Here is a 15,283-nt window from a genome sequence, read left to right on the forward strand (position 1 = left end):
AGAAGTACGAATGCCACTCGCTTTTCCAGACAACTTCTTTATTTATATCGCACATATCATCTGTTATACTGACAAAAACAGTTTATCCCGATTAGCATCGGAATTATAGAAAAAAAAAGAAAACGCTTACAATTTATTAAATCTGTACAATGTTATATAACTGTAACCAATATAAAACAAAATATATTCAACTCCGCTGCAAGTCAACGTACTCGTGGTACGTGAAAACTTCGATGTACATAGGGTGTCCTGATTATCGCGCGCTTTCTCTCAGATGGCACAAAAAACGAAAAACCGCCCATTTCGAACGATAAGACAGATCGAGAAAAGATAATTAAACATATATTAAGCTCTTCTTTAACAGAATAAGCCGAAAAAATCGGTTTCTTATCCTCTATACATGTAACACAATTTGTGAGTTATATTATCATTATAAAATTTTTTACAAGATTTGAGGAATTTTACAAGATTCGTTACTTCTCTGTAAGGAATGTATCACATTTTATAACAATATTTAAATACAACTTTATAACAACTTTTTCTAGATGTTTGAACTGTACCGCAACAATGTGTAAAAATTACAAAAGACTACAGGTAGAAAAGGATGCGCATCGAAAAATCCGCTGAGGGAAAGTGCGCGATGTCCGCGAGATATTCTTTATATAATGTGGTCTTTGTTCTCTAGAGCGAGTATTAGAGCAATTTTCTTTTAGTTGCTCACGCGCGCTATTCCACGTTCCTCTTAATGCAACAATAATATCACAGTTTGGAGATCGACAGTCCGATGGACAGTGCGCGCTATGTACACGAAGAATGGATGTTCCCTATGTATACACAATGTGCATGTATTCTTGTATGAAAAAATCGGTAGCTGGTCGCGCCACGGTATCACTAGCCAGCGTTTTCGTACATTCTCTGGTTACGTCTGGCACAATATCGTAGCCGTACCTGTGATCCAGCAACGCTCAACTTGCAGTTGCTTGTATGCAGCTTCTCAATGCGCGGTCGCCTTAAATCACGTCCGCTAGCTGTTGAGGACGCAAGGCGCGGTGTCCATTTCCCGTACAGCATTCGCCCACGCCTCCAGTCTGGGCGCACACACCAAGATCAGGTCTCCGAGACGTCGTTTGGCCATTATCACGAATTCGCCGAGACCGTGTCGTGCGTCGCACGCCGCTGGCACCCTCACACGTACACTTTTCTTCGCAGATACCGTCTCGTTACCCTATCGCAGGATAAATTGATTCGGCTCGATTATACAACAGACTTGAAAGAATAGGAAAAGTAGCAAAGAACAAAGAAAAACCTTTCATTTTATATAATGTAAAATAATTATAATTTAAATTACATTTAAATATATAGTATATAATTTAAATTACATTTAAATATATAGTATATAATTTAAATTACATATCATGTAAATTATCTAACAAATAAGTACAAAAAATGTCGAAAGTTCTTTACCTCAGTTTCTTGGACCACTTGACGCAGGATCTTAGTGACCCTGAGCACCAATTCCTCAGCCTCCAAATCGAACCGCTGTTGAACCGCACTGACAGTGCCTCTGGCGACCAAGTCACTCTGGCAATAAGCCTTGGCAAGTTCCTCCATAGAACAAGGTCTGCATTCCTCTTCTTCTTCCGGTATATGCAATGCTCCTCCTTTCAACGAATTCGGCTCCAGGTCATACTGCAGTCTGACTTTCTCCCTCTTATAGGAATAATCGTCCTCCGCTTCCATATAGAGTGCAGCTATGAGCTTTCGCGAGTGGAAGCAGCGATGAGATAACTCGTGCTTGCCATCGGACGGAGAATAGAGAGGCCTCAGTTTACCGTTGCCTTCTAGGAACACTCGTACTGGTCCCGAGATCTTGACACAGGCGCGGAAACCTAGATTACTGCGACCAGGAATAGAATTCTCTGAGGACGAAGCCGGGAAAGAGAGAACCACTCTCAGAGCTCCACGAGGATAACGCCACAACACCGTTCCTCGGGCACAGCGCAGATACACTGGTCGGACACCACCATGCTCTCCTCCTCCGCTGCACATGTATATACATACTTTAATCTCATATTATCTATTTATCACTATTATAGTGATACAGATTTAATAACAACAAAGCGCGTGATAAATAATAATTAATATTTAGCAACAATACGTAATGTTAATAGAAAATGTGACATTCAACATAATCGGGCAATTCAATACTGCCTGAGAATAAAAATTATTAATCAATTAGTATTATTAATTGAAAATTAATTGAAAATTAATTGAAATTGAACGTATCGGAGCTTTTGTTGACAGAATATTAATGGCAAGCAATGATTGATGACTACATGTAACTTCATCAGGTGATCCGGCATGATTTATGGATACGCGCCGGAGAAAATAAGACTATAGAAAGCACTAACCTTCCGGACCAATCGCACTGATCCGCGGTGGTATGCTCGTAGGCGGATACGAGGGTGAAAAACAGCACGAAAGTCGTAACAGTCTTGTGTAACATTTTCAATGCTTACACATTCGTTGCGGATAATAAACGATACACAAGGCGTTCATATCTCTCTGATGCCTCCTCACAGGCGCTACCGTCGGGATCACGATGAGGCAGGACGCACGCGCCTTCTCTCTCGCCCGACGTAAAATTAAGTACAAAAAGGATAATCCTGTGCGCGCTCGCACAGCATATCAACGAAGAAGCTGCTCACGCGTGTCCTCCACGGCTTTCCAGGAAGATCCAATACCGCAGAACACGGTCACGGAACACGGTTTGCGATCGTGAGCGCACTTTCCAGATGTTGCTCGACGACGATCACGCTCGCGTAGGTCGAGGTGCCTGCGAGTTTTCGAGCTGCTCGCGAGGAAGCGGGATACAGGTTGCTTCCGTACACGGTGGTCGATGTCGCACACGCATCGTACAGAATCGTGTAACACATACACATACATACACACACACACACACACGCTCCGTCGTCGATTGTCCTCGTTTTCAGAGTCCACCCACCGAGAGTCCCATTGTGTTGATCGTGAGCGCGTTATTTTCCTCGGGCGCTATGCGACATCTTGGCGGAGACAGCAATTGGCAAATCGGGTAGACGCGGTCCGACCTCGACGTGTTCCGCGAATGGCGACCGAGAAGTATGCGTCATAGCGACGCCAGCGTTCGCCACCACCGTCGCCACTCACCAGCCAGCCCGCGCTCGCTTTGTAAGCAAAGCCAGTTGCGACGGTTGCGACCACCGAGCGGAAAAGCGACACACCGCTAAGCAGGCGACGCGACTATTCTCTCCTCTGCTCTCCTCCTCGACTCGAAGGGCCTTCGCGACTCGCTTCCGTCTGGGCGCGTGCGCCTGCGCGCGCGCGCGACACGAAATCGGGGACACGCGTTATCGAGAGGAAAGGTAAACGCGTCACTATGGCATGCGTCCGCCAGCAACCGACTCGGAAAGCATGCCTGTCAAGCTGGAATTTTTGGACCCCACTGTGTAACATGACGATACACATTGGTCCTTTTTCCTCTTTTGTTGCCTCTTTCGATGATTCATCAAATTTCAGCTCGATGAGCCAGTTCGAAACGACTGAACAATCGATCACAGAATTGCCAATACTAATTTCCAGTTCTGTTGTTTTCCGTGTACAACAATAATCGAATGATTTGTAATTTCTTTTCTCCGGCGAAACAAAGCAGACAATTAATAATAGCCTATTAATGGCTAGTTTTAAATCATCTAATTAGGCTAAGCAGTCTTGTAAAAAGTTTCCTTTAACGAACTATGGTAACTCCATTCATATTTTTGTTTAACTCCTTCTCGAACTGCGTACGCGATGTTCGATAGGATCGTAAAATTCAAATTTCGAATTTTGAATTTGCAGTTTTGAAATTTTTAGTTAAAGTTCGAAATAACCGAAATACACTAGTAAAAATAATAATTACAATATTGTGAAACATTTTGGAACAATTGAGTTCGAATTCAACACACAGTTACTGATGTTACAAGTAATAATACAAACGGAAATAAATAATAAAAGTTTTCCGTGGATTTTATTCCCGCAACTTATTCCCACTTGCTCTGTTATATATATGCATTCCGTAGCTTTCGTATGAATTCCAGACGAAAGAATATATCTGAAACATTGTCCGTTCTCGTTATCGCGCGGATAGCCTTCGAGCGATTGGTTTCGCGGAAACCAATCTCTCTCTGATGAGATAGAAATTAACAAAGAGATAATAGATTTTGCGTAAGCATTCAGTTCCGCGGATATCGCTCTATGTCGCCTTCATACGCGACTGTTTTATATTCGAGCCAGCAAACGTCCAAGGCAAGAACGTTCACCGGTTACGATCACCGCTGCATCCCCACTAAATCCTAAACTGGCCCGTCCACTGACGACGAGGATCCAGTTCTCCCCGCCAGTGTCGCAGGGCAGGGCTAGACTAGTTCTAAGATCTAGGATCGCTGCTCTCCAACGCCTAGTATTTCCTACTATGTTAACGGCATTAAAGCGTCAAGCGGCTTGAAAACGCTTGAAAAAAAAAAAAAAAACTCACACCAGCATCGGGCGTCAATTGATTGAAAAGTTTGAGGGCTGATTAAAACAATGAAAATTAACATCGAGTAAATCATTATTATATATAATTGTTTCAGCCGATTACTTGGATTTTTGACTGATTATACGCTGATTAATGATCATTTATCAATTTATTTCAATTTATCATCAATCGCAATTAGCATTTGTAATTATATATGACGACTAATTAACTTTGTTGATTTGCCGATTGCTTCAGTCAACTAAACATTCTTTAATTCACTACTGCTGGATACTGGCATTATTTTCGGTCTTATAGATCACGTTATATTTCGAGGATGAACAAATACGAATATTTTCAGAGGACAATACTTTCTCTCTTGAGGTTGGGTTTTCACATGTATTTCTTTTTAATTTTCAATATTATACGTATTTTTCACAATTTTTAATACTATCTATAAGTTCAATACAACGGTTACAGCTGTCAACAGACCAGAATTTTACAGTGATTACGATTTTCTTCATACTGTAAATTTCTTCGCTTGATATAATGTATGATGTGCTATATGATATGAGAGAAACTTTATGCGATAGAAATCCGCGATCGCTCGAAACGAAGTTTAATGAATACACGTATGCGATACGTGCAATGAAGTTACATCTCTCTCTCTCTCTCTCTCTCTCTCTCTCTCTCTTTCTCCCCCTCTCTCTCTCTCTCTTTCCCTCTCTCTCTCTCTCTCTCTCTCTCTCTCTCTCTCTCTCTCTCTCTCTCTCTCTCTCTCTCTCTCTCTCTCTCTCTGATAAGACGTAAATAGACGTAGATAATTATCTAAGACTCGTATCGATAGTCGCCGCTTGAAACTTGCGACATGTGAAATACCCGGACTTGGAAGTGAAACTTGCCTCAAGTGAGACACTCAGATTTGAATTCAGAGTTAGACGTAAGTTTTTCAAATAAATTGCGATTAGAATGTCATATTTATTAGAATTAATTCAAATGAAAAATCCAAATCTAATCCTAAATTCAGATCTGCATGGAAAAAATTCCGTTGGTGTAAATAAAGTTTCATTGTCTGCAAAAAGTAAACATCAGATTCAACTCGTTATCTCAATCGAGTTTTAGTATATCTAAATATATAGATAAATTTTTTTGGTCACGGCCACAGAAATATTATATCAAGGAATTTCAATCTAGTTTTTATTCCATTGCCCCGATTGAGTCTTTTCTCCCGTGTAAGTATTTCACGAGTTTCCAGTCAAGAACATAACGCTAAAAATGATTATGCTAAAGTTGTTTCTATTATTCGAAGTATTCTTCATGCGACACTAAACACGATATTTTCGCTTCAGTCAATTTAACCCGCTTTCGCATTCGTGACGCCCAGTCGAGAAATTCCTTAATTTTATTTCGTCGTATAAAACACAGAAAAATCTCCCGCCCAGTCAATAATTGCGCGGTATGTTTTGCAGCGTTTTTATCGCGAACTCTTCCTGGTTACAATCACTTGCCTGTCGAGTTAATACATAACACGTGTCTGTGCTGTGGTCATCGTATTTTATACTCGATTGATTTCAACTGGCATTGTTGTCGGAGTAAATGTAACAAGTGGCTAACGTATGAGACTAGTATATAGATGCGCTTGTGTTCTCGTTTCTCTCATGCGATGTGGAATAAGGATAAAATATAAACGCGCAAGACCGACAGTTGTATGTAGATAAAATGTAAACGCAGACCAAGGATATCTTAGGACCGGTAAGGCGCAACGCGGTATATATGATTCATGGTTACATAATAATACTATGTAATATAATTACGCAATCGCAAATGATGTGAGATGTACAATCGTCGTGCAATGACACATAATTGTAATAAACAGTAATTATGTGAAAAATGTATAACGCCGCAGCGATACTGCGTAGACTTTTTCGTAGTGATGTTTGTAATCGAGATGTAAATTTTGCAACAGCGACGAGTGTAACACTTTAAGAAAGAAGCTGCGCTGTTCGTTCTCATTGCAATGCTCTATTTAATGTACAAAATTTGCAAACGAAATATGATTTATGCATTAGTGCAAATACTGCCTCGTGAAATACAGTGTAAAATTGTTGATCTTTTTTATTCTTCTTTTTTTGCTTTTCTAAACGCAATATTTAGAAGTATTTACAGTGGATCAACACAACGTCAATAAAAATTTACATTAGTTACTTATACGCGTATTATGACGAATATCTTCGTGTTTTTCAACATTCTTTATATCATCTTGACTAGATACAATAAGTCTTGCTAAACTTATATTGCTTTGTTATTTCTAAAGCATTTCACTTTGTCGTACTGTTATCATTTTGTCATAAGTTAACAAAAATACGAAACTCGTAATATTTGGAGAGCATAGTACTATTTATATTGAAATATTAAACATTGGGAAACTCTAAAACTTCTGTTAAAAAATAAAAAAAAAAATTTAATAGATCACTGTAAATCATCCCCTCCAAACAAAAAAAACGTTAATATGCTTTGTGAAAAAATGTATAACTGACAAAATGATAATTTATATGTTTTCGTGATTTTCTTATATGTAATTTACTACATAAAATATTATGCGCTGTGCGTAATAAAAACATTATTTAAAAATTTTGTTCGCAATAAATTTACATCTTTTGTTCAAATACATATTAATGATTATAATAGATAAAATTTCATAAAAGTCGTTTCTCATATCCAAAAATTTGTGTTAATTTCGAACTTTTTTATTTTATATATTCTTCTAATGTAAATAAAGTTTTTTCAACTTTCCCACATATATATACGTAACGTATTCATTATCTTTAAATTGCTAGTTGAGATAATCGTATGACATGTACTTTTCAATTTTATCAAGAAAAACGCGTAAATATATATTTATATAAAACTTTAAAAATATTCATGTCTCATTAAACAATTGAATTGATCTTATTAAGTACTGTTTTATACAAACACCATACGATTGTGCCTTGTTATATCACCTATAACAAAATGATGCGAAATTAAACAATTAATTAATGAACAGTTTCTTGATTCATCTTATTTCTTAAATTTGTATCAAAACATTAAGCAGGAAAGTATATTTTTCTAAAATATATGTAAAAAGAAGTTACCATTGTATAGGGAAGCAAGATTTATCACAGCAGTCCGAATTAGTGATGCGTATAAGTGCTTATTGCTATTAAGTAAAATATTGTAGATACTGTAGATGGAATATTTATCAATTATTCCAAATACTTCGTGAGTCAATTATTAAAAAGAGAAAAATAAAGAAATAAAATCAAATAAAAAAAGTACAGAACATGGCAGAAACGGAATATTTTTGAACACGATAAAAATCGATTATCTTGACAATAACATAAAAAAATGTAAGATATAAGTCTAATGTAAGAAGAGGAACACGTGAAACGAGATACGAATGCTAACTTAATGAACGCTAAACACGTTTACATGAGATCAAAGGAAATATTACATGTATGACTTTGCACTATGAGAATATAATGTTGACATAGATACATGTCTGACAGGGATGAATACTTTTCAACAGATTTTTGGCTCCGTATAATGCCAAAATATATAAAGTATACTTTTAATACTGCACCTATCTATTGCTGCACAGAGACATATACCTTCCATTACCTGTTCTAAAATTGACCGATCAATCTCTATCTAACTATCAATAGCATTACTCCAGTGTAATACTAATTATAAATATTTCGTTTTTGTGACAATGATGTGTGTATGTATATTTCCTCATATAGATGTACAGGTACTAATAATGCGCATGCACAATGGAAATTTTACATCGCTGCTAAGTATACGCGTCAGTTTAGATGAGGTTTCTAAACCGACAGCGCATCATACGGTGATCGGCGGTCTGTATTCCTTGTTGACGACGTAGAACTTGTGTTTCTTACCGAACAAGCCCCATATCACGGCGACGTTCTCGATGATTATATTAAACGGAATAGTAGATAGCGCGCCACATATGCACAACATAAATCGGGCTACGCCGAAACGATATAGGGAGAACGACTTAACGACTCCGAACACATACATGTAGATGTTCACAGCGCCAATGAACGCGCACAGAAAATCAATCGATGGCGGGCAATTGATCGGACAGAGTCCGGCTAAAATGATGTTGGAGGTCGACAATGGCATCGTCACCCACGAGTAACACGAGATGCCCAATAACAATTTGTTTCTTAGTGGAATCGCTTTGGAATGCACAACAAGTAATATACCTTGCAGCCATCTCTTCCTTTGCTGCACGAAGTCCCACAGGGTGAAGGGCGATTTTTCCCACATCTCGCCGTCCACGAAGTTGAACGTGTATCCTTGAGAGAACGCCTTCATGGCGAAGAAGCAGTCCTCCGCAACGGAACCGTCTAATCCGTTGTTGAACGAAACTTGCTTCTCTGCTCCCATCTGCATCGTAAGAGAGCAGATGTCATAGAAGAGAATGATCGGGACAAATATTATGAAACCATTCGCTTATATTTCCCAAATTGTCTGAAGGGAGATTTTTTTTATTTCTATCCTCTGAGGAAAGCAGAATAATTTCGAGCAAAAACTGGTCCGAATAATTTCACGTCTGCTTAAGTTGAGATAAATTATTGTCTTAATCTTTTTCCTAATATTATATGTTTTAAGATGTAATATTATTACAGTGATTACAAAGTATCAGTTATTCTATGAAGGCGATCATTTTTTTTAATTACCTGCGTGACAACATAAGATCCCTTCATACTGAAGAATGGTTTATGAAACATGGTGAACTGTAGTCTTAGCTTGCCCATGTCATCCGCCACTCTGAAGCTGTCAGCCAATGTCGTGATCCAATTAACGACATCTTCGTTAGCATATGTGATAAGTCCCTGGCCGAACTGATGCTTGCCGTCCAGTATGAAATTCAGTATACCGCGAACGGAATTCTCAGTCATCAGGGTCTCCTCGTCGAGATGCACGATCCAATCATGTTCGGCCAGGTCATTCACCGAACTTTCAAGGCAGTATTGCAAAGCACGAGCCTTAAATAAGGCACCACTACTTGTGCGATAATTCGGAGGAACGACGACTTCTCGCACTCGGCGGTGAGGAGTCAAGCCTACCGGCTTGTCACTTACTACCTCTATTTGGAAGTTCTCAAGGCCAGCTTCTGTGCATTTGTTTAAGTTTCTCTTCACGTTCGCTTTTACTAACTGCGGGTAATCACCGCGTGTTACTATCCTTATGCACACAAACGGCGCGAGCAGCGGCGAGCCCTTCAAGACTACTTTGTCGGGGAATGCATTATATATCGTTAATCCTATGAAGTTGAATAAAACTTGTGGCAAGGAGAGAAATGTCACTGTACGCAGCAGGTACAAAGTGATTGTGCCTAAGAATCCGTATCGCAGCCATGGGTCGATTTCTTCTTTCTTGTCAGTGTTCCATCGAAGCCCACCAGATACAAATTCGAATACAAGTATGACCACGAGCAATAGGCAGCAGTGTAAAATGTGTTTTGCTATACTGTTCAACATTATTCCTGAAAATTAGAACACATTCGGTGAATATCACACTTACAAGCTCAGGCCATAATGCAGTCTAATCTAAAGCATCAGAAGCACAATGACTTCTCTTGATTTTATGCAAATATCACTTGTCGTACAATTTCAAGACAATAGAGAGAATTTGATCTAAGAGAGTAATTTAACCTAGATTGCAGCAGTTACTCTCAATGAATGATGCGAGCAACTATTTTTGAACTTCACACGAAAGATTAATCTGGCCTTCATTTCTGCCATCGCGTGCACACACGGATACACACATATCTGCGTACGAATATAGTTACATACGTCGTTGTTACTTATATGTCACGGTCGACCGAAGTTTCAATAGAAACGCTAATAACGACGACCTGGTACAATGTTCAAGCGTCGGGAGAGAGCTGGTTCGCACAAAGTGACTCAGAACTCTATGTAAATAGCGAGCTGATAACCGAAGCGTGACGGGTAAAAAATAGCAGGTCGGAGCATCACGGCGGATAAACACAAGGCCTTCTCGATAGAATTATGACTTAAGATACCGAGTGTCTCTTTTCAACAGAGCAGCTTGGGCATCGCCGCGGCAAATCGTGGTGGAAACTAATGAACTACGGGTGAATTCCATGCTTATTATCACCGATAACGCAAGTGCCCGTAACCTTATCAATATCGCCCCGATAGCTAGGTGATAATCAGGTGATTTGTAGATGTTGCGACAGCGAATAATGTTACAAGGATTTCTGATTATTCAACTAGCCGGCCGGTCCAGACCTATCGGTTGCTCGTTCGTTCGTGCACGGCTAAAATCTTACGGCTTCGAGACGGAAAACACGAAATGGAGGTTATATGCACCTCCCTGTCAGCTTGACGCCGTTGCACCGACATTCGGAGGAACGCTCGCCTCGTAGCGTGGGTTAGATCGCGCGAATATGAAATACCTCCGGTGAGCGACGAACTTCTCAGATGAGCGCAAGGATGGTGGACGTGCTGGATCTGCCCATTGCCCGCGATATAACTGCCGGATCGCGCGAGTTTGACGCTTTATCGGATCGGCGCGCGCGAACACTTCATAACTCGCCCCCGCTTACGAAACGCCAACTTCAGCATCACTCGTCACAGGCATACGACAACCACGCACACACAGGCACGCACGCATACGGATAGTTGTCCAAATTCACACGCGCCGACCCGCCGCTCTTTGCGCCGCCCAAATGCCACGAAGGAGGGGCGAGCGAGCGATGTATCTGTAACCTCACCGCGTGATAGTAGTGATCAAACTGGATGAATCATCGACGAGGGGAAGATAAAATTGCAAGGTAGTACAGAAAGTGCAGCTCAGTAAGATAGATGTCTCTACCTTACTTGCAACTTCCGGTTTCATAGGGCTCTCTAAAGCCAGTACATTTCCGAAGATGGATGGAAATGCACCAATCAGAACGCAGTATTTTCATCCAGCAAGCAATCCAGCACGAAAACAAGCACTGTGTGCCGCTGGCTTAATTTTTGAAAATATGTGAGAAATATTCGCATTCGATATTTCATCAATGGGACAATTTAATTGGCTGAGAATCGTGATATCTAATGACATTCATGAAATATCGTGTGACATATTTCAAGAATAAGGATTCTGATTCAAAAGTTGCCTGTTACGCCATCTTTCATACATGATGATTGGTTGTCCTTGAGACTAAAGAATATTGGATATCGGGGTTGTTCATCATATGTTTTTCATTTTCATGTACATGTGTAAACGTTAGGTAGCGTGTTCAAACGTGCGTGAGGCGAGTCGATAGACGTGAGCGAATAATTGAACAAATTGAATTTTTTAACGGGTAATCGGTTGAAATTATATTTACATTATTGTCTTTTCGTTTGCGAGCCGAAATCGAAAATGGGAAAATTGGACGTCACAATGTTGCAGTATTTAACTTATGATGACTTTCGCGTGTTAACAGCGGTAAGAAATTTCTACTTGTCAAGAAATAGATACTTTTTGCAAGAGACTTCGAATAAATTTTTGCGAATATAAATATCATATTTATTACGATGACACGTTTCGTTGATGATATATAATTTGGAACTGTATCTTGTAATCTTTACATTTCAGATCGAAATGGGTATGAAGAATCATGAACTTGTATCTGCACCGCTTGCTGCGCAAATAGCGCATCTACACCATGGTGGAGTCCATAAATTGCTAAGAGATTTGTGTAAACACAAACTACTCAGCTACGAACGAGGAAAGAGATGTAGGGCAATATTTGTTTATATGTGACTATAGACTTCACTAAAGATGTAACTAATTAAATAATGTTCATATCATTTTTTCAGATGATGGTTATCGTTTGACAAATGCGGGCTACGACTACTTGGCCTTGAACGCCTTGACAAAAAAAGGCACAATAGCTTCCTTCGGCAATGAAATTGGTGTTGGCAAGGAATCCAATATTTATGTTGTTGCTGATGATGAGCAAACTTATTTGTGTTTAAAACTACACAGACTTGGTAGAACATGCTTCCGAAATATAAAGAAAAACAGAGATTATTATCAGCATAGGCGTGCAGCATCCTGGTTGTATCTATCAAGAATTTCAGCTACCAGAGAGTTTGCATATATGAAAGTACTTTTAAATAGAGGATTCCCTGTGCCAAAACCAATTGCTCATAACAGACATTGTGTTGTCATGGAGCTGATTGAAGGTAGACCTCTGTAAGTTCACCAACAATGTATCCTAGATGTCTGTAATTATGCAATATACATTGTTCTAATTGTATTATGTTCTAATTGTATGGTTGTTCACAGGTGCAATGTAAAGTACGATGAAGTAGATGATGTGGAAGCATTGTATGACAACCTTATGGATTTAATTGTGAGACTGGGAAATCATGGTGTTATACATGGAGACTTCAATGAATTTAACATAATGATTAAAGATGATGGCAAGCCTGTTATCATTGATTTTCCACAGATGATTTCCATTGAGCATACCAATGCAGAATTTTACTTTGAAAGGGATGTGAAATGCATTCACTATTTCTTTAAGAAACGTTTTGGTTATGAAAGCGAATTGTATCCGACTTTCCAAGATATATTGTAAGTAGTAGAAAAAGAGAGTATATTAAAGGTACAATGTACCATTGTTAAACCTAAATTATATTTTATATTGATTCAACAACAAATTAATATTTTATCCTCAGACGCGAGGACGACATAGACATTGAAGTCAAAGCTAGTGGTTTGACAAAGCAGATGGAAAAATACCTCTTGGGAGAAATAGGTTTTGAGAATAAAGAGAAAAATGAAAAAGAAGACGACAGTAGTGAAGATGAAACGTACGAGGCCTGTATCAATCTTGAAACTCGAATAAAAGATTTACAATTAAAAGTTACGGATGTCATGGAAACACGGTGTGACGTTTCAACAGTTGAAACGACGATGAAAACAACATTAAATAATGATCACGAATATTCGGAGAATATATCCGCGACATCACAGTCCGAGAAAGAAAACGATACAAAGAGTGAATGCAAACTAAATGACGAAACCGCAGCTGTAGGAAACGTAAGAACCGGCAAAAAACATAACGAGACAGTGTTGCGTATTTTACCATCCAAAGTTGATTCTTACGATGAGCAAGAACAAAACGTCTCGAGTACTGAAGACGAAACAGCCTCTAACAAGGATTGTTTCGCCACGCAAGAACAAAACGTCTCGAATACTGAAGACGAAGCAGCCTCTATCAAGGATTGTTTCGATACGCAAGAACAAAACGTTTCGAATACTGAAGACAAAGCAGCGTCCATCAAGGATTGTTTCGATACGCAAAGCATATGTAGCACCTCGACACGATCTGGCACGATCCCGCGGCACGAGGTAAGGAGAAGATTGAAATTGGAGCGCGAGAAACGCGAGAGGAAGAATCAACGGAAAGTAGTGGCTAAGGGAGAAGCAAGCGCAGTAACGAGAATACGAAGGGACAATAGAGCTACGATTAAAGAGTCCACGGGAATATGGGGGTGAAAGTGAACTAACGCTACGTATCGACTTTGGTCGTTTGTTGTACATTATATATATCACTACACAGTAAGGTAATGTGTAAGATAACACATACATATATACACATTATAAACAACTATAGTTAGCCGTGGATAAGCAATGTTATTTTTAATTTTAACGACGAGTAAAGCCAGTTTACAAAATTAACTATAAGAATGTCGTCAGCGGTCTAGGGTTAACGGTATATCTTTGGTATATATAACTTGATACAAAAAATATACACATTTCCACAGAGATATCACAGAGATCTCCAAAGAGAGAGAGAGAGAGAGAGAGAGAGATGTTTTTTGTTTGCAACGTATTTATATAACTCTTGTTTGCGTAATATGTTGTCGCAGTCGAGTTTACAGGATTTACGTAATTGCAACTTGTGTTTGCAACTTGTGTTTGCTCTTTTGACATTACCGTTTATGTTGTGTGTTATTGAGATCCCATGAAAATTTAGCTGCACATAGATAAGATAGCAGACGCGTCGTAAAGAAGTCGAAGCATCATTTACATCAAAAGGCCGAGTATTTCTGAACTCCCAGATTACAAGAACTGGATGTGCGATTTTTCATTCGTCTCACTTGCAGGTCATTTTCTAACATCCACGCGAGCACCGACCACTATCGAACCAATATATAAAATTACACGAATCGTCTCATTTCCCGATATTACATAGTAATTCGTTCTGGTTACTGAAGATTTATATCAAATCTATGTGAATTATTAATAAACAGCTCTACTTTGAACATTAATTTTCTAGCGAAAATATTGATTAGGATATTTCCATATCTTTGAATACATGCTTTATTCATGTTTATAAAGTAGAATGCATTAACGTAGAATTGATTGACAGTAGAAGGAAAAAAAAAATATATATATATATATAGATATATGCTTGCCTATACATATACGTATATAAAGTGACTCATTTTAAATGCCTATTTAAAATATCCTGGAAAAATGCATTATTCGGAAAAAATTTCAGATAAAATTTGTTTAGTCTTACTAGGGACTGTAATAAAACAGTGATTTTTATTTCACTTTATTCAGATTTTTATTTGAAAGATTCTTAGAAATATATATTATATTACATATACATGTATACATATATACATATGTGTGTATATACATATGTATGTACGTATAAATAGGATGTAT

The 15,283-nt window shown here is 38.7% G+C and overlaps 3 protein-coding genes across 4 annotated transcripts; 1 reads left to right on the forward strand and 2 right to left on the reverse strand.

Annotated features, from left to right (window-relative positions):
- Window positions 1-17: 17 nt before the first annotated feature.
- Metrn (meteorin) lies at window positions 18-3,344 on the reverse strand. Its single transcript, XM_011142914.3, has 3 exons — window positions 2,412-3,344; window positions 1,465-2,041; window positions 18-1,225 (listed from the first exon to the last, which is right to left on the reverse strand). Exons 1-3 carry the CDS (start codon window positions 2,504-2,506, stop codon window positions 1,025-1,027), a joined length of 873 nt encoding a protein of 290 aa, XP_011141216.1. The 5' UTR covers window positions 2,507-3,344; the 3' UTR covers window positions 18-1,024.
- Window positions 3,345-7,828: 4,484 nt separating this feature from the next.
- On the reverse strand, window positions 7,829-11,354 carry egh (beta-1,4-mannosyltransferase egh). Of its 2 annotated transcripts, none has more exons than XM_011142908.3 (3): window positions 11,019-11,354; window positions 9,274-10,082; window positions 7,829-8,980 (listed from the first exon to the last, which is right to left on the reverse strand). In XM_011142908.3, exons 2-3 carry the CDS (start codon window positions 10,075-10,077, stop codon window positions 8,408-8,410), a joined length of 1,377 nt encoding a protein of 458 aa, XP_011141210.1. In that variant the 5' UTR covers window positions 10,078-10,082; window positions 11,019-11,354; the 3' UTR covers window positions 7,829-8,407. The 2 variants fall into 2 exon arrangements, with proteins under 2 accessions (XP_011141210.1, XP_019697491.1); XM_019841932.2 differs by having other exon boundaries at window positions 10,933-11,354.
- A 465-nt stretch (window positions 11,355-11,819) lies between these two features.
- On the forward strand, window positions 11,820-14,877 carry RIOK2 (RIO kinase 2). Its single transcript, XM_011142907.3, has 5 exons — window positions 11,820-12,037; window positions 12,188-12,329; window positions 12,412-12,790; window positions 12,884-13,174; window positions 13,279-14,877. Exons 1-5 carry the CDS (start codon window positions 11,972-11,974, stop codon window positions 14,099-14,101), a joined length of 1,701 nt encoding a protein of 566 aa, XP_011141209.1. The 5' UTR covers window positions 11,820-11,971; the 3' UTR covers window positions 14,102-14,877.
- The last annotated feature ends 406 nt before the right edge of the window (window positions 14,878-15,283 follow it).

The sequence above is a fragment of the Harpegnathos saltator genome, unplaced genomic scaffold (assembly GCF_003227715.2).
Source record: "Harpegnathos saltator strain DR-91 unplaced genomic scaffold, Hsal_v8.6 scaffold425, whole genome shotgun sequence".
In the NCBI taxonomy this organism is placed as follows: Eukaryota; Metazoa; Arthropoda; class Insecta; order Hymenoptera; family Formicidae; genus Harpegnathos; species Harpegnathos saltator.